At 29.2% G+C, this 21,420-nt stretch overlaps 1 protein-coding gene across 1 annotated transcript in view; it reads right to left on the minus strand.

Annotated features, from left to right (window-relative positions):
* Positions 1–256: 256 nt before the first annotated feature.
* Pop5 (POP5 ribonuclease P/MRP subunit) overlaps positions 257–21,420 on the minus strand; it is a 33,275-nt gene continuing 12,111 nt past the window's right edge. Inside the window, exons 3-4 of the mRNA XM_081770439.1 lie at positions 3,029–3,198; positions 257–459 (exon numbers count right to left, since the gene is read on the minus strand). Coding sequence (XP_081626565.1) covers positions 331–459; positions 3,029–3,198 — 299 coding nt within the window. The 3' untranslated portion in view covers positions 257–330. The remainder of the gene's footprint in view (positions 460–3,028; positions 3,199–21,420) is intronic.

Consider the following 21,420-nt stretch of genomic DNA (forward strand, 5'->3'; position numbering starts at 1 on the left):
AATGCAACTGTGTCCTGTCAGCACAGTATTGAAAACTGAAAATAATATTTAATTTACTTTAAATACATACGTAATAACACTATCTACTAATATATGCAGTAAAAAAATAGGGAAGAGGTGCCTCCACGAGATGGCAATCCCAGCAACGGAATAAAAATATAAATATACTTTTCTTCGTTACTATGTAACAGTATTGCACATAGGATAAGTAACTTTTGGCTAGAATGGCAAGATATCCAATCGAAAAAGAATATAATTGTACACAAAGAACAGTTATATTTAATATTAATTCCCGATATTTATAGCACAAACAAAATGTGAAACAATGCTTCAAGTCTTTTCCGATTTTGAAGTTTTGTGAATAAACGTAAAATTCATTACAGCATTCTCCACCTTTTGTCTTTCTTCATTGGTCTTCAATTTAGCCCACATCTGCGTTAGATATTTCCTTTGATGTCGCTGTAAAGGAATAACGTGTAATTAATAAAATGAATAATGCAATACACGAAACTGTACAGTGGATTAAGAAAAAGCCTTATATCTATTATTAAAATCCTGACAGTTTTATGCAGAAGCAAACTGATATTAAGTGAAAAATTCATTTGACTCAAAAATTAAATATAAATATAGGCAAGATAAGGGCTACAAATTTTTGAACGGATCCTAAATCGAGTTTTTGTATTTTCTAAGGAATAAGCACATCATACTGAGTTAAGTGATGGTTTGGGTTTGGTTACACTTTATGTTGTTCTCCAGATATAAGTCTTACAAGAAAATTTTTGATTGAGATATATTGGATCTTTTGATCCCAAAAACAATAAATTTCAATGGAGCAAGTGGGAGAACGACTAACAAGAAGAGATTTTTACCGTCTCCCCAACGACGGTTCTTCTTTTATCTATAATGCTTAAATTATCAAGTATTCTTATGTTTTGTAACAACAAATTTTCTACAATCTATTAATTGATTTCTAAATGGTATGTTAGGAGCTACTTTATCAATAAACTATGCTATTAAGATAGAAAAATTCGTAATACCAATTAAATTAGTACACAGATGAAAAATTTTCTATTTTCCTTATTTCATGAAAACTGTTATCAGTTATATAGATTATGCCAATGTACTATTTACTAAATATACATACTACATTTTTTAAGGTTGGTATATGCTGTAACGAACATTTGTGATTACGCTAATAAAAGTAATTCTGAATTTATTATTTGTGTACTTCTTGAAGTTTTAATTTAAGTTACTTGGTGTACAAACTCATTAGCAGTTTCAGTGCAGTTCCTGCTTCTGAATTTTCAATATAAAAAACAAATGAAAAAGCATATTTTTGAACACTCTTTGAACAGATTACTTACGTATAGATTTTTACACATATGTTTTTGCGGTTTCTCATTATGGATAGATTATTTTTTCAAGTGATTTTATAAACAAAAACTACATGAACATATTTTTCGCCGTCTGTACGAACCACTTTTGTTAGACCAGGATTTTACTAAAAATCTCATTATTTAAAATCACTCTTACCCGAAATCCTACACATCCAAATTAACCTTACGCAAAACATTCAAAAAAACTTTACAGCACATAGTCATAAAGAACATATCTAAATTGTTTTGAAAAACGGAAGTCGTGACCATGATTTTTTTTTATTGAGATACATTATAACATTTACGAAGTGGAATATTATATAAGTCGTTCCTAAAAATGCAGTGTAATAATTGAAAGGGGGAAATTGCTAGGCATCTCTCAACACTTCTCCGGAACCTCATTCCGTTTGTGCTTTCTGGGTGGAGGCATGGTAATGACATTAAACCTTCTGACTGATATTAGACTAAGTGCTGACACATTCTCTAGTTTGTTGTTCATCAATGTTAATGGTCCACCGTTAGTCAAGCTCAAAGTAGATGTGCTAGTTATTTCTTGGCTGAAGCAAGGATGGACATCATTCCGTTACGGATGATCTACCACGAAAAAGTTTTGGAGGCCAATAGGAAAGAAACCCGATTTCAGATTTGTTTTAAGATGACGCATTTCAAATTACGGAAAATGTATACTTGTATTAGTGATTGCTTATTTGTGTTATTCAACTTTCTACCTAATTTTTAACAAGTATCTGTTCTACCTTTTGTATATAATACTGCTTTTTTAAACTCGAAGGTAAACTACTTTGAATAAATATTCATAATAATTGCAGTTATGCATATTTGTGACTTATATTTAACGTAGTGTTTTAGTGATTATAAAAATTACAGGAGACGCTCTTACAGAGGGTACCCCAGCACCTTTATATGCTATATACATTAGAAAAACCTATTTTTCAAGTCTTTTGTAGGGGCCGCGGTGGCTCAGTGGTAGAGCGTTCACCTCTGGTGCTTGGGGTCCCGGGTTCGATCCCAGCCTCCGCCAAGTGAACTTTGTGGTGGACAAACACCGTGTGCGTGGGTTTTCTCGGGGCTCTCCCGTTTCCTCCCACTTTCTTCATTCCACCATTTCATTCATCACTCATCATCACTGTCTCCTTTAGCCTAACCGGCATAACCGTGGGACGTAAAACTGAAAGATTTTATTTCATTTTCAAGTCTTTTGTAAGAAAAATACTATGAACTGAGAAATCATAACCTTTTCCATATTGTAGGCCTACAGGGGTATTTCCCTGCGAGTAAAAGTTTCTTTTGTAATGCGTTGAGAAATTAACTCTTAGTCTGCAAGCGTACTCTCCTGGTACAAGTATATTTTAGAAACACACTAACTCCCCCCCACCCCCACCCACCTCGAAGTGCTTGAATTTCGTGCTTTTGACACTGTAAAAATGTTTAAACACACATATCTTTTTATTTATTTACAACTCTACTTGTGCATACAAGCAATTTGAGAACTATAATACAATAAGATGGTTTGTTGAAATAGACAGTCATCCAGAGGAGTTACATTTTAAAGTTTGCTCTTATTCTTCCCTTATTTGACGAATATGTAAATATAATAAACACTTAAAGAACTAAAGTTAACGAAAGAAACAAACCTGCAAAAACAGGTAGCAATGGCGTAAAGTAGCTCCCGTATACAGAGTCGTTACAGCTACGTTTACTTTATCCACTTCTCTGACGAAGGGAAGAACACTTGCCAGCAGAGCATGAGGACCATGTCGTACACGAACAATAGCTACCCTCGTGTATTCGTTGCAGTATTTCGCTGAAAGGAAAAGAAATACTTAACTATAAACGAAAAAGAACATAAGATCACTCTTATTTCAGCTGCCTTCTAATTACAAGATATTTCAAGTACTTAGGTATGTTCATCAGCACATTAGGAACAAAGAGATAGTGATACAAAGAATTAAAGACTGATTATCTTATTACCGTATCTACAGAGTAAGCGGGACACAAATACCTACTAAAAATTGCTGATGACTTCTTTTTGGAAAGAAATGACATCTTTTAGTTTAACGTTATACGGTTACGCCCTTTTGGCTAAGACAGACGGATGATTAAGACAAGTGAATGAAGATGGAAGAATTGGTGGAATGAGAAAGTGGGAGGAAAGGGGAGTACCCTAAGAAAACCTACGGGTACGATGTTGTCCATCACTAACTTACTTGGCCGGGGATCGAACCAGGGACCTCACGCATTAGAGCTAAGATCTCCAAGACTGAACCATCGTGCCGCCATAATTTTTTTTTTAAATAATGAATTGATTATAGTGAACCAACTATTGATGGGACTCCTAGAATGGTTCAATATATAATAATCCAAGACTCTGTGGTTTGTGTTATAAACCATTTCTTTATAGCATTCCCGAAGAGGGAAGATTAATAAGATATTCTACCAAAAAGGCAATCTTACAAGCATCAACAATCGTAAATGTACGAACATAACAACTTAGTCACTAGCGTAACACGAAAACCTGAAATATCAATTACCTGCAATGTTGTTGAACTGTAAATGAGTTTTTCTTAAAACAGAATGATTCCAATACTATTTGAATGGTACGTGCTCTTAAAATGATTCGTGTCCCGAAAAAGGGGCATGGTGTCACGTAAGTACTCAGCCCTATTTGTATTTTGTCATTCACAACACAACTCCTACGACTAGAAACACGAGGGCAAATCAAATAGAAACCGGAATTTCAAAGTAGCGGTTGTGATAGTAAACAGAAATGTGCGTAGCTTGGGGGATGATAAGTTGGTGGGGATGTGTGGATGCGTACACAGAACACAAGACTGACGGATAGCTTTAGTATGCCATGAGTAAGAAGGGATACATACATATGTCCGTAGCACAGCGCACTATTAACAAGTTTCTCGCGAAAGAAGACACGAAATTTTGAGAAGTTTTGGTGAAGAAATCTTTCCAAAGATCCATGAGCACACTACGTATCTGACTTCTGCTCCGTCATCTCGTCACGAGTGGAAGTAATTTCCGCTCCAGCACCTCGGTTCCCTTGAGAAGGTTAAAAATTTTTCGCCAATTGCTCACGCTAACCTTCTCTACCAATTTATTTACTTTATCGTTAATAAGGGTTTTACATCAACTTTCCGCTTCGAGAATCTCTGATCCACCGAAATATTCCATATTCTCTTTCTTTCCTCGACATCTTAAACGTAGCTGCATTTTACGCTTAAATGCAGCTACGATATCTCGTCCCAAATTTTTGACCGTATTTGTGGTTCTCTCATTTGCATCCTTTTATTTTTGACAGTCCTCAGACTAACGCTCTTTTACACGGATAAAATTTGATTCACGTTGCTCCTTAAAACTATGAACAGATAACGACAAAAGTTGTTTCTGTTTGGTAAAATTTATTTTGGAGATAACTGTGCTATGACTGGAACGTACACAAAATTATGTTCTTTTTAATCTACTGAAAACTGTATTCAAATTGTCCTTCCATTTTGAAGATATTTACAGAACTAATTTCATCAATCGGAAAGAGCTTCTGTCGCTGACTGTACATCAAGCATTAACTTAGACAATTCACTAGCCACCAAACTGATACTTATTCCAGTACTTTCGGAAACCAAGACATAATTTTCACGAACCTCATTCGTTAAAGTCAACAAATCTGATTTTACTTTAATTACATCCTTTACAACAGCGGCTATTTCCTACGAAAATTTGAATTGGACCTGCCTTAAATTTGCTGTTACTTGTGACTTTGCTGCCTTAATTTCGTATTTTACCGATCAGATCCGAAATAGAGGGTTTTAAAGACGACATCTCCGACGATATTTCAGATATATTCGATTCCAAGGACAACATTTCTGAAGATAATATCCACTCCAACTTCAGCTGAAAATCTCTCATCATCTCTTTTACGCTTTCTAGGGGTGGTACTTCTCCAATTTCCACTTGAGGTAACTGTTTCCGGACTTCACCACAAGTCCCTTCCTAATTTCTCCACCAATTACTACTCTCTCAGAACTTTATAATAGTCTTATGTTCAATGTTGTTGTATACCTTAACGCAAAAGCATCTAATTCGCTCAAGAAAAGTCCAAAATCTGATAAAAATCACTTTCAACGTGATCACCTTAGCTGTACTAATAATATACTAACAAAAAGCTTTAAAAAAAAAAAAAAAAAAAAAGTGGGTCTAACCCGAAAAAACCCACTGGGTTTTTTCGAGCTGGGCCCACCTGGGCAAACCCTGCCGCTAGTACTCATAGTTTGCGTGAGAATTCACCATTAAAATGTCAAGTTTATGTTACAACAAGCACATCTAAATGCTGACTTGCAACACTTGTTAGAACTGATGTCATGTGATATACGTATGAATGTATGATGGATGTGTATTCTAGCTACCCAGGTGTAAAGTCTCATACAGAAATGGTTAGCCCTCAAACAGTATCCTATATAGCAAAAGTTTAGTCTGCGTACTTAAAGGAATGTAAAAGCCAATCTCGGTAATACTGGCTCCAATGTATTGGCTGATTTAGCAGAAAATTAGACGTTCGTAACTGAAGCTGAGATAAAAAGTTATCAAGCCATTTTACACACTTTTGTGTATCATTACATGTTACATGGTATATTATTCAGTCACAGTTTGTGTATTGTACGTGATCATTTACAACACGACACTATTGCTGTGTATACATTTCAGATGCAACTCATAAGTCATCTGAAGAAGGTTTTGCCATCGGTAAAAAAAATTCATTTATTTCAGGGATGCGGTAGCTGCCCAGTACCCACAAAAATCAACTAAACTCTGTCCTCACGAATCTGACTGATCTCTCTACCGAGTAGAAATTTTTCCCGTCTGTGAACGGCAAAAGGCCCGTGCGACGATGTACATGGTACAACCAAATAAGAAGCGTCAAATTTGGTCTTCAAAGAACATACACAAACCAGATCATGACCGCTCAAGATTTGTATGACTTCTGCAGTGGCGAAGCGTACCATGAGGCTCTGAGGCTGGCCTACCCTGTTTTCTAACGTATATTTTCTTTATCCTTGGTTTCTTAAAAAATAGTCAATAATTTAATATTTTGATTTTACGGTAACAAAATAGTAGGTTGGAAACACTGGGAGTCCCTTCCGTCTCAGCCTCACCATCTCGCTTGATAGGTTTACGGGCTATGCTGCTCAGGGAGCGAAGCTATTATTACTGGGAATTACACACATTGTTAGGAAGGTGCAAAGGCTCGCCTCTGGGAGTTTATTTTAGCGTTGAATTCATCTTTTAACAGAATTATGTATTTGTATTAGTTGTAACTTGTTTAATTTAGGTATATACTCTCAGAAGGTATTGAAAGTAACTGTTCTTTTCCCCCCACATGGGGCCTGGTTCACAATAGCTTGCAGAATATAAATCTGATACACAAAACATGTGTATAAATTTACCAAACGCTACCATACAGAATAAAATACTTATGTTTGTAATTTCAGTTGATTTTCCATTTCATAGAATCAGAGGGGCATTTATGATTTTGTTTCGGGGGACTTTGCTTGTTTCGGGATGGGCTTTGCTACCTTTATTCCTGGAAATGTGGAAATTCTACAATATCCATTAAACAACAAAAAGTTGCGGTAAAATTTCGGTGAGTGCTTAAGCCCGGAAGCCACTCTCTTATATATGAGTAGGGGTGGGGTGGGGATTCTGCGCCACTTCATCATTTCCAATAACAATCTAGTACATCCTCAATAATAATAGCGCACTCCTAATAACAATAGCGCAATCCCCCTACCTTCAAATAACTTCTAAACTACTCCTAATAATTTCTACCGCACTCCCTATTTCCCAAATAACTTCTATCACCATATCAAATAACTTCTATCTTACTCATAATAACTTCTAACATATTCTATCATTAAATTTAGTTACAAAAAATCAAGAAATCTGGTTCAAAAAAATTACTAAATCTAGTTACAAAAACAAAAAAAATCACTAAATTTAGTTACAAAAAAGTCACTAAATCTAGTTACAAAAACAAAAAATCACTAAATCTAGTTACAAAAAATCAAAAAATCTGGTTATAACCGGTTTTAAATTCAAAAAAATCAAAAAATCTGGTTATAACTGGTTTTGAATTCAAAAAATCAATAAATCTGGTTACAAAAACAAAAAAATCACTAAATTTAGTTACAAGAAATCACTAAATTTGGTAAAATAAAATTATAAAACACTTTTATGATTTAAAAATTCCATAAAAGTTAGCTAAATCTACATAATTACATAATAGTTACAAATTAGGATATTGATAGTGAAATCTTCTATTAATTTCATTCTCTATTGTAAATAATGATTTCTTAAACTCAGTCCACTGATCATAATTTATACTGAATAAACATCCATTAATTTCAAATACTACTTGTGTTTGATCTTGCACATTTTTTACAATCACATTGAATGAATTAGTAAGAATAAATTTCTTTTGAGGTTCCATTACTAACAACTCACTTTTTATAAGATTAGTTTTATTTAGATCATTTTTATTATTCAAATAGATAGTCATAGCTTACTTGTTATAAGGAAAATTTCATAAAACCACTTATCACTTAAATTTACATACAGAACTCAACAGTTGGATAATTATCTTTTAAACCAGTATATTTGATGCGCACACCATCTTTAACAATATCATCAATCATTTTGTCTGTCATTTGTTTTGTAAATCTAGGTGGAAGAAATACCTTAAAGTCATCACATTCAACTAAAATACTCTTACCATATTTAGTTTTTATTTTTTCCATTTTCACAATCATATATTCTGTATCTAATTCTAATTCTCTTAATCCAATTACTTGTTTTTGTTCAAGACTTCCAAGTTTAAAAAATCAATGTGTTTTGCCATATTTATTATATAGAATTTTTTTAATAATCTCGAATTTCATTAAGTATGTCATTGATTCTGTTAACAATATCTCTTACATTTTCATCTGTTAATTCACCATTCATTAGCTTAATTACATTAAGCTCATCTTTAAACAACCCAATTCGATTCACCATATTTTTATAATATTCTTTCTTTGAAGCTATATTAAACCGTGTAGATAAACCAGTGATAACAGCAGAAGCCGAAGCAAATGCAGTTGTAATAATTGAATACACTGTAACAGGAATAAATACATTGATGAACCCTGTAGAAGCTGATAATAGAATTGATAACGTAATAAGAGTAATATAAACACATTTTATTCTCTTAAACTTCCTTTTGTTTTTCATTAATAACTTCTCAAGATTTAATATAGTATCTTCAATTAACACAATTAAATTCTCACGTGGAATGTTATCTGGAATAGTCATTTTATTAAATAAGTTTTTATGATAATATCATAAAAACACTTACAAACTAAACAAATCTAATAAACATATAATTGATTTATATCTTCTCAATTATTTTTTCTTTCTCAACATCATACTCTAAATTTTTCTTACCAATCATAACAACATAGCAAATTGTTTTATCTGGTACATCGCTTTCAAAATTAACAGTCAGTTTCAAATTAGTTCTATCACTTACAGTTACTGATTTATGTTTGCTAGTATTAATTACAAACATCGGCCTATTTTCTAAAAATTCCTTAGGGTAATAAAACATCTCAGTATTTCCAATTGTAGCTCGCTTATATACCGTATACATTTCATAAACTTTCAAATACTTATGTTTTGCAAAATCTAAGTTTAAAGATTCTAATGGGAAAGATTCATTTCTAGAATTACGAAAATGGATATTCTGAACTTTACAATGATCAAAATAGCTTGAATCTCTTTCTTGATTATCATTCCTATTTGTTTGGAAAAAGGCAATTACGAAATTAGGCATATCAAATTCACTTGAGTTAAATTGTGTGGTTAAGTCGAATTCTAAATATTTACCACTAACTGATTTCTGTAAACATTGATACGTGTTAAATGAAATAGGAATCTTACCTTCTTTTAACATATTAGATCTTAACAAGGTGGCATAGTTAGGTTCATAATTAACAATAGGCATTCTTAACTCCATATTTGTAATCTTAATTTTACCTGGATGTGGTTGATCATTCTCATATGTTCCATCCTGCTTTTTTGTTTTCCAAATAGCAAATGCATTATCATCAGAACCACTTCTTTTAAATGTATATTTCAAACCTCCTTTCCACATAATATCTTTAAAATCTGAACAAAATCCTGGCAAAAGTCTTAGCAAAAACACTATTTCTTCATCTGTTCTTGCCCACGTAATTCCTTCCCATCCACATTCATCATAGTGATTTGCCTCTGGTTTTGAAATCGTACATGTGTTTACAGCTGTTGAAGTTAAACCAGGATAATCAATAATATCCAATATCTGTCCATGCTTACTAATTTGAATTTGAGAAAACAAATGTGGGAAGAAATTATTAATAAGTCTAATATTTTGACCAGTAGTATATTCTCCATCACCATCTCTACCTCTAATTTCAAAAGTTACATAAATATCGGCATAATAAGTATGTATAAAGCCATCACCCACGTCAATATCAAATTCAATAGACCTGTTTGGCTTATTTAAATTCTCGATTGTTTTTTGATTAGGTTTAAAGGATTGTAATTCATATGATTCTATCTTATCCATATTTATTATTAAAAAAATATTTGTAATCGTTATAAGAATTAAACCCATAAAAACTTAAATATAACTTCTCCAAATATCCTTATTCCTATTCACCTGACTAGTAATTTCTGAAAAACTATACCCATCTGTAAACATTTTTAACACTATAATGCATAAATGTCCACAAATGATCTCGTTAAAATGTTGTATACGGCTGCTATTGTACTCTATATTATGACCAAGATATTTTACGAGTGTTTTTGGCGGATTACCTCCAAATGAATCAAACACATACTTTCTATTTCCTTTTTTCCAATAACAAATCCAATGCGTTCCTATATTTTTAGACGTATCAAAATTAACAATACCACACTCATTCTTCCTTGGTTGTTTAGGCAATTCATCACTCATAAATACACCTCTAAAGTTTCTTAAGTTTTTTAAAACGTTGTATTAGGTCTAAATTACTTAAAGGTTTAATTTCTTCTTTTTCTTTACTGTTTTGGAGTTTACGTTTTTTGAAAGCTTACCACCTTGTTTTTCTTCCATTGCTAAGTTATGTCGCTTTTGTTCCTCTAATTCCATTTTATTCTTTTTTGCATCATCTACAGTCTTAACAATAGCAGCCGCACCTCCAGCAACAGAACCTAGAGCACCTATTAAAGCTAAAATCGTTGGAATAGTAAATATAAAACCGCCATAATGAACTTTATTATCATTTGTCTTCACTTCTTTGTTTATTTTCTTAAGTTGTGGTATAGAAAGAGATAGAGACATACATTGTCCTTTACTTAGTTTTGCTTGTTTTTGTTTGAGTTGTTTGTTAGTTAAAATGTGATCAATATTTAATTGTTTAAGTTCCTGATTAGGAATCGTAAATGTAAAACCTTTTAACTGCATATTTATTATATAATTAAAAGCATTTTATGAAAAAAATTTACATAAAAAGTACATATAAATCTAAATTAAAAACACTTATAAACCTATACTAAAACACTTATAAACCTAAACCAAATCTTACTTTTGTATTCATCACTAAAGCAGTCCCAAGAGCAGGCAATTTTTCAGTTATTAAATTAGCATCTTTAGCTAAAACTCTTTCCCAAGCTTTATTTTCTAATTCCTTATCTGCAATATGTCTTAATTCTGTATCTTTATTATCCCTATAGTATATATCATGTTCTTTACAAGCTGCGTCTAATGCATTTATACCTTTATCACCTCTTTCTAATCTTTCTTGTAACTTAGTAAAAGGTCCGCAAAATTCATAACCTGGTATATGTAACTCTGGAATTCCTTTCATGTTTAAAATTTTATTCATTAACCCTTTTCCATACTTTTCACTATTCCAAAATTTTGGTGGCAGTGTATTCAATATCTTTATCAAATAACCTATACCTTTTGGATCATTAGGTATGAATTGTGCGAGTTTAGAATTAATCATATCCATAATACCTACTTTCTCATTATAAAAGTTATCATTTCCAGATTTTTCTTCCCCATCAATAACAATCAAGCGATCAATCAGTTTTCTCACATCATCCATCCATATGTATTCTTTTGATAATTCGTTATATACCTGTATTCCTTCTCCAGATTTTGGGGTATTTTTTGAAGGTGTTGTTGGTTTTATATATTCATCCCAAATAGGTTTGATAATTTCTTTATATTTTTTACCTTTACTAGATTTTTGTTTTCTTGTACTTGGATCATTATTATGAAATGCAACACTAGAATCAATTACTATTTGTTTATATTTTTCTAGATCATCATCATTATAATTTGTTGGATTATGTTTTGTCAATAATTCCCATAAACCTTCTGTTCCAGTATAATGTCGATTATTAATAACTAAATCATCACCATGAATTTTAACTTCCGCATTTCCTATCATATGTATAATTTTCCCATCTTCATCATATGGCTGTATTCCAAAACTTTTATCATCTCTAGTTGCATAATATCTTGAGGCAATTTTACCCAAATGAGTTGTTGCTAAAGATTCTATTCCTTCTACTTTATATTTAATTTGTTTTTTCATGTGTTTTATTTCTTCTGTTATAGGCGTATCACTTTCATTTATAGGACTATCATACATAGGTGGTGTTTCTAATAAGCTTGAATCCACTCTAGCACTTTTATGTACAACTGGAACTAACTCTTGAATTAGATTTTTATTTTCTTCTGCTACTTTTGATTTATCTTGCCTAAATCTTTAATTGCATCAATAACAGGCTGATCTTGTTCTTTAAATTTTTCATACTTACTTCGATTACTTTGTTTAATTTCCTTAAATCTTTTAATAAGTTCTTCTTTTAACTTAATATACTTCTTAGCTTTATTAACATCCATTTATTATATAAAGAAAAAATAAAATAAAAATAAAAACATAACATAACATAACATAACATAATATAACATAACATAATATAACAACATAACATAACATAACATAACATAACATAACATATTATAACATAATATATTATAACATAACATAACATAATATAATATAACATAATATAATATAGCAATAACATAACATATAGGTTCACCTATATTCATATACGTTTAACTTACACTTTTAAAAATTCTTTAATTTTATTTCTATATTTACCATTATTCGCCTTCCTAGTCATATCTATTGTTAAGAAACCATGATCTTCACTCCAACACTTATTACATAATGATTGTAATTTTTCAAACGACATATCAGATCCAACAAATTCATCATATATATGTTTTAAATTTACATTGTCCTGTCTAAATATACAAAGAAAGTTTAAGTTGTCCCTAATTAATTGTTTTGGCACTTTAGAATATGTTTGTCCAAGATAGAAACAGTTCAAACCCTTATGACGCCCTCGAGTAAAATATTCTCTAACGTGATTTTGTTCTTCTAATATGAAATCATCAAATACTACCACAGAATAGTCCTCACATTCATCTAATGGAATAATCTCTTCATTGTTTCCTTTTATTATTGCTATTGTGTCTTTAATATTACGTTCTATATCTCGAAAAAGTTGTATTAAGTGTTGGTATTTAGGTTGATTTAAACTTTTAGAATATATATAAACATTTATATATTTTAACCAGTTAGGTGCTAGCAAAAAATTATCAATCATTAACGTTGTTTTACCACATCCACTAGGCCCAACTATTAAACATCTTATATCATCAGGTAGCAACTCACCATTCCTCTTTCTCTTCGCTGTTTCTTCTGTTAACCTTACTTTAATATCCCAATTATCCATTTTAATTATTTATTATATAATAAATGAAAGTATTTAATTTAAATGGTTATTCATCTGTATTAAACATGTCATTGCATTACCCATTTGAAAACGATTTAGAAGTAGCTGTTGCAGGATTTTATACAACATACTTAACTCCAAACATTACAGAAAAGAACAATAAATTAACACTTTGTAGTAGTGACTCAGTAGTTTCAGAACAATTCATAATTCAACCTGGTCAATATAATTTAAAGGAATTAGAAGAATATATTAAATCAAATCTTCCATATAGCAACGATGCTTCTGAAATTATTAAAATTAGTGAGGATAGAAGGAAAAATAGAGTTAAAATATTTAGTGAGTTTTGTAGTATAACCTTAGATAGCATTAATACTGTATTAGGTTTTAGTGACAAGTACTTAGCTGAAAACATAGAACATATTGGAGATAAACCACCAAGGTTTCATCCGTTTGATACTATAAATATTCACTGTGATTTAGCAGAAGGTATGATTTTAAAACATAATGACACAACACACAACGAAACAGACTTAATTGCAACATTTAGAACAAATGCAGAATTTAGAGAACCAATTATATATGAACCTAATGAAAAGATATTTTTCCCAATACATCACAATAAATTTAATAATTTCAAAGTTTCAATTAAAGATGAGAATGGTGATTTGATTGATTTTGGTGGAGCTCGTATAACTGTTTTACTTGCTATTAAATAGATTATAAATTTTGTATATAATAAATATGGATATATTTGGTAATGTTAAAAGTAAGGTAAGCAATATTAGTGAGGATAAATTAAATAATGTTGTTAATGTAAGCCAATTTAGATCATTAGAAGCTAGTATTAACAGTCAATTACAGAATGATAGAAAACGATTTGAAGATGTATTAGAAACGTTGCAAGACACATATATAAAGAAAGAAGATTTTCAAAAGATTAGGATGGATACTACTAAATTGATTATGCAAAAAGAAACTCTACCCCTACTATATCGATTGAGAGCTAAAAATGTTAAGGAACCAATCTTTAGAATATTCAATCTTTCTAATGGTTATAAATTTCTCTATAATGGTAAAATAATGCACATGGAATTAAGTTTGGATAAATACTTTCTAGAGATATATTTAGGTGATACTTTGATTGAGCAGTTACCTTTGAATTTTAAAAAGAATGATATAATAACGATTAAAGCAAATAAAAATTCAGCAATGGAAGAAGGACAATTATTGTTTGTTGTAATGTATATAGAAAGAGAACTTTCGTAAAATTATCATTTGCTATATTCAATCTATATAACAACATTCTAATTCAATCCATATATATATAACATTTTAATTCAATCTATATAGCAACATTCTAAATTGAATTATACAGATGAATTATAAATTGTTATATAGATTGAATTATTGACTAAGTTATAGAATGTTATATTGATTAAATTATATAGATGAACAGTGTTTGAATTGTAGAAGTTATTATATAGATTGATTATAGATTGAAGTTCATGATCAATTATAGTATTAATCAACACATACCAACAACAGCATTAATTATAGTATTAATCAACAACAGCATTAATTATAGCATTAATCATCAAATATCAACATCCATTAATTATAGTATTAATCATCAAATATCGACAACAGCATCAAACAAACATATGCTTAAATTATAGTTTGAATTAGGCCGATCTTTAGAATGATGTTGTTAGTTGAATTATAGTTTGAGTTAGGCCGATCTTTAGAATGATGTTGTTAGTTGATATAGTGTTTGAATTATAGATTGAGGTTAATAATTTTCTATATAATAAATAGTATGATGTATTGTGTTAAGTGTAAGAAATCAACAGATACAAAAATAGATAACATTAGAATAGAACAAACAAAGAATGAAAGATGTATTAAGAAAGGTATATGTGTTGTATGTGGTACTAATAAATCTCAATTCATTAAAAAGCCCGATTGACTATATGAAGGTGAAGGTATTAGAGAAGATATTATAGAAGAAATTCATAAACCATCTAGAAAAAATTATGCTAGGTTAAGTGTTATTGTTAAAGGTATAGATGATTTATGGCAAGCTGATCTTGTTGAAATGGATAGTGGTGTGTTAAAAGGTGTTTCAAAATTAAATAAAGGTTATAAGTATTTACTAACAATTATAGATGTGTTTTCAAAATATGCGTTTACTGTTCCTGTTAAAGATAAGAGTGGGAAAAATGTTACAGAAGCATTTGAATCAGTGTTAAAAGTAAGAAAACCTAATAATTTACAAACTGATCAAGGTAAAGAGTTTTATAATAAAGAATTTGAAGATTTGATGGGAAAAAACAATATCAATCATTACTCAACATATAGTGGTAAAAAAGCTTCTGTTGAAAGATTTAACAAAACACTTAAACAAAATATGTGGAAGAAATTTACTGTTCAAGGTAATTATAAATGGTTAAAAATATTGCAAGGTTTGGTTGATGAATATAATAATAAAGTACATAGAACAATTGGTGTGAAACCTGTAGAAGTGAATAAGAAAAATGAGCATGTGATATTGAAAAAAGTGTATAAGAAAGAATATAAGTCTGTTAAGTTAAAGTATAAGATTGGTGATTATGTTCGTATAAGTAAAATTAAAGGTTTCTTTGAAAAAGGTTATACACCAAATTTGTCAGCAGAAGTGTTTGTTACTAATGAGGTTATACCATCTAATCCACCAACATATAAAATTAAAGATTTAAACAATGAAGAAGTTAAAGGAAGATTTTATGAACCAGAATTATTGAAAACTAAATATAAGGATGAGTATTTGGTTGAAAAAATATTGAGAAAGAAAGGTAATAAAGTGTTTGTTAAATGGTTAGGGTTTGATAATTCACATAATAGTTGGATAGATAAAGAAAATGCTGTAGTGTAAATTTAATGTGTTTAACTTTTATGAATATTTTCATACAAGGTAATAAAGTGTTTGTTAAATAATTAGGGTTTATTAAATGGTTAGGGTTTAATAATTTACATAATAATTAAATAATTAGGGTTTAATAATTTATATAATAATTAAATAATTAGCGTTTATTAAATGGTTAGGGTTTAATAATTTACATAATAATTAAATAAATAATTTGCATTAATAATTAAATAAATAATTTACATAATAAATAATTAGAGTTTATTAAATGGTTAGGGTTTAATAATTTGCATAATATAATATTATAAATGTTATAGTGTAATTTAATGTGTTTAACTTTTATAAATATTTTCATAAAAGGTAATAAAGTGTTTATTAAATGGTTAGGGTTTAATAATTTGCATAATAATTAAATAAATAATTTTCATAATAATTAAATAATTAGAGTTTATTAAATGGTTAGGGTTTAATAATTTGCATAATAATTAAATAAATAAAATATAATATTATAAATGTTGTAATGTAATTTAATTTGTTTAAACATGAAAAATATTATGAAAATGAATTAAAAAATCTGGTGAATATAAAAAATGATACAGTGTTTTTTCATATAAGGTGTGTTATTATATGGAAAAACACTGTATCATTTTTTTATGTCGACATTAACAGCTGTATTAGAAAAATAAGTATGCTAATGTTGGTATAAAAATATTATGAAAATGAATTAAAAAATCTGGTGAATATAAAATTACGATACAGTGTTTTTCCATATAAAATGAGTATGAATAATGTTAATTTTACTGGTGAGGAGATGAAGGAGATGTCAATTACAAAACTAAAACAAATATGTAAAGTCAAGAAAATCCGCGGCTATAGTTATTTAAATAAGAGTGAATTAATCAAAAAAATCGAACAATACCAAAATGAACCAGATGAATTGAAAGTTATATACACAATGAAAGTTGATGAACTAAAAAACCATTGTAAAAGGAAGGGGATAAAAGGTTATTCTAAATTAAGAAAGGCTGAACTTATTGATCGTATTATAAAATATGAAGATGAACAAAACAGATTACAAATTAGAAACATATTTCCATTTAAACAAGATGTTTTTGAAGAATCCAAACCACAACGAATACCAATTAAAGTACAAACAAAGGAAACGGCAATACAGAAACGATTACAAACTATCACAATCGAAAACATAGGAGGATATAAGGATCCGGTGAAGTTTTTAAATATAAGTGGGAAAGTAGTTATTAATAAAATCAAGGAAGAATTAAAGCATCACCCATTAAAAGTCAACCTTGTATTCATTTGTGATTATATTAAAGATAAAGAAGTACAAGAACGCAATTTTAAAACTATGAATGAAAGAATATTACAATCAACTGACTTAGATGAATATATAACTAATGCTAAACAAAAACTATGTAGAGAGATGGAGGAATTTCAAGGAAGAGGTTCAGGTTGGTCATTACATCAAATTAAATATTTAGAAATCAGATTAAATAAATATGTACCATTACGAGCTTCTTCCTATATTGACCTTCCTAAACCAATTACAGATAAAAAAGCAGTGATTAATGTTCAAAATAAAGATAATAAATGTTTCTTATATTCTATTGCATGTTATTTAAAACCTATAGATCACCAATCTCATCCTCAACGGCCTTCAAACTATACAGAAATTGTGGATGAATTACAAGAGAAATATTGTAAGGGTATTGAATTTCCTGTACAATTAAAAGATATAGTAAAGTTTGAAAAAAGAAGTAACATATCCATTAACGTGTATACCTATGATGATGAATATAATATATACCCACTTCAAATCACAAAAAATAAGCAGGATAAACACATCAATTTATTATATGTAAAAGATGAAAATAATGATCACTTTTGTTGGATAAAGGATTTATCAAGATTAATAAGAAGTCAAGTAACAAAGCATAAGGAAAAATTATACTTTTGTGATAGGTGTTTAACAAGACATTTTAGAAATGAGATACAATTACAAGAACATGAACTATATTGTAAGGAGCATGAATCTGTTAGAACTTCCAAAACCATATAACAATCAAATACAATTTCAAAATTATAATAGATCATTGAGGGTACCATTTGCGATATATGCCGATTTTGAATGCTTGTTATGTAAAATGGATGTAGACCATAATTGTTCTAAAACTGTGAAGTATCAAAAAGCATTTACCAATGAGTTTCTGTTATTACATCAAATACTCAAATGGTGTGTATAAAAGGCCTGTTAGTTATATTGGTTTAGATGCTGCAAAGGTGTTTGTGGAGAATTTAAAACAAGAAGCAATAGAAATAAAGAAAATATATAACAAAACAGTTGAAATGATTGACCTAACTAAAGATAAGGAAAATAGATATAATAATTCCAATAGTTGTCATATATGTGAGAGAAACTTGAATGATTTACCACCAGCAATTGAAAAACAAATAAATACGTTAAATAAGAAAATAAAATTCGCTAAAAATAATGATAGCATGGTTGAAAAATTAGAAGAATGGAAACATGAATTAGGTAAATGTTTGAAAAATATAAATATAAATAAAGCAAAAGTAAGAGATCATGATCATTTAACTGGGAAGTTTAGAGGTGCAGCTCACAGTTATTGTAACTTAAGCTATCGAAATCCTAATTTTATTCCAGTATTTATTCACAATGTAAGTGGTTATGATACTCACCTATTTGTTAAAGAACTTGCTTATGATAAGAATGAAATAAAACTAATTGCAAACAATGAAGAAAAATATATAACATACTCAAAATATGTGAAGGTTGATAAAAAGAATGGAATTAATTTACGATTTCTAGATTCATTTAGGTTTATGTCAAGGGGTTTAGCAGAACTAACAAATAACCTTACAAAAGAACAATATAGAGAAACGTTAAAGTATTTCACTAATGATTTATTAGATTTAGTTATTAAAAAAGGTGTGTACCCATATGATTATATTGACTCAATTGAAAGATTAGAAGAAACAAAACTACCTTCAAAAGAAATGTTCTTTAATAAACTTACTAACACCCACATCAGTGATGAAGATTATGAGCATGCGAAAAATGTTTGGAAGTCATTCAATATTAAAAATCTAGGTGAATATACAGAACTTTATAACAAGACAGATGTATTAATATTAGCCGATGTATTTGAAAATTTTAGAGATGTGTGTTTAAAGGCATATGGTTTAGATCCTGCTTGGTATTTCACTGCTCCTGGTTTATCGTGGGATTCAATGTTAAAGGTGACTAAAATCGAACTAGAAATGTTAACTGACTATGACAAAATATTAATGATTGAAAAAGGTATAAGAGGTGGAATTTCACAATGTAGTAAGAGGTATGTAAAAGCAAATAATAAGTATATGAAAAGTTATAATAAAGATGAACTTTCAAAGTATTTAACTTATCTAGATGCAAATAATTTATATGGATGGGCAATGAGTCAATACATGCCTTACAAAGACTTTAAATGGGTTCAACCTTACATAAACATAATGAATATTCCAGATAATTCACAAAATGGTTACATATTAGAAGTTGATTTAGAATATCCAGAACACTTACATGATAAACATACAGATCTACCATTAGCTCCAGAAAATATGTGCCCACCAGGATCGAAACAATCAAAATTATTAACAACGCTTTACAATAAAGAAAGATATGTTATTCACTATAGAAATTTAAAATTATATATGTCACTTGGAATGATATTAAAGAAAATTCACCGAGTATTAGAGTTCAAGCAATCAAACTGGTTAAAGGAATATATTGATCTAAATACAAATATGAGAACACAAGCTAAGAATAATGTCGAGAAAGATTTTTACAAGTTAATGAATAATAGTGTATTTGGTAAAACAATGGAAAACATTAGAAAGAGGCCATCAATTAGTTTAGAATGTGATCCAATGAGGGTGGAAAAGTTAATAGCGAAACCGAACTTTGATTATAGAACAATATTTACTGAAGATTTGTGTGCAATACATATGAAAAAAGAAAAATTAACCTTCAACAAACCTATATATGTTGGTATGAGTGTGCTAGATTTGTCAAAACTATTAATGTATGATTTCCATTACAACATTATGAAACCTAAATATGATATTGATATAAACTTATGTTATATGGATACTGATAGTTTTATATATGAAATTGGGACAGATGACTTCTACAAAGACTTAAATGAAATGATTGATTTATTTGATACAAGTGATTATGGAAAGGATAATCAATATGGAATACCATTAGTAAACAAAAAAGTATTAGGAAAGATGAAGGATGAAAACAATGGTAAAATAATGACAGAATTTATTGGGTTAAGGTCGAAAATGTATGCCTTTAAAGTTGAAAATAAAGAGGAGAAAAAAGCAAAAGGAATAACAAAATGTGTAGTAGCAAAAGAGTTACAATTTGATGATTATAAGCAAACCCTATTCAATGATGTGAAAATATATAAAAATATAAATCTAATTCGAAGTTGTAAGCATGATGTGTATACCATAGCTGTAAATAAGTTAGCATTAGATTCGAATGATGACAAAAGATATATACTAGAGGGTGGTATAAGTACATTAGCTTGGGGGCATTATAAGATATAGTTAAAATGTATTTATGTGTAGTTTAGTTTTAGGTCATATTTAATTAACTTTTATGTTTAGTTTATTTTTAGGTCATATTTAATTAACTTTTATGTTTAGTTTAGTTTTAGATAAAATTTAATTAACTTTTATGTATAGTTTAGTTTTAGATAAAATGTAATTAACTTTTATGTATAGTTTAGTTTTAGGTCATATTTAATTAACTTTTATGTATAGTTTAGTTTTAGATAAAATTTAATTAACTTTTATGTGTAGTGTAGTTTAGGTCATATTTAATTAACTTTTATGTTTAGTTTATTTTTAGGTCATATTTAATTAACTTTTATGTATAGTTTATTTTTAGGTCATATTTAATTAACTTTTATGTTTAGTTTATTTTTAGGTCATATTTAATTAACTTTTATGTATAGTTTAGTTTTAGGTCATATTTAATTAACTTTTATGTTTAGTTTATTTTTAGGTCATATTTAATTAACTTGTATGTTTAGTTTATTTTTAGGTCATATTTAATTAACTTGTATGTTTAGTTTATTTTTAGGTTATATTTAATTAACTTTTATGTTTAGTTTAGTTTTAGGCCATATTTATATTTTTAAGTTA

This window comes from Thermobia domestica, chromosome 9 (genome assembly GCF_964235325.1).
Source record: "Thermobia domestica chromosome 9, izTheDome1.hap1.1, whole genome shotgun sequence".
NCBI classification, from domain to species: domain Eukaryota; kingdom Metazoa; phylum Arthropoda; class Insecta; order Zygentoma; family Lepismatidae; genus Thermobia; species Thermobia domestica.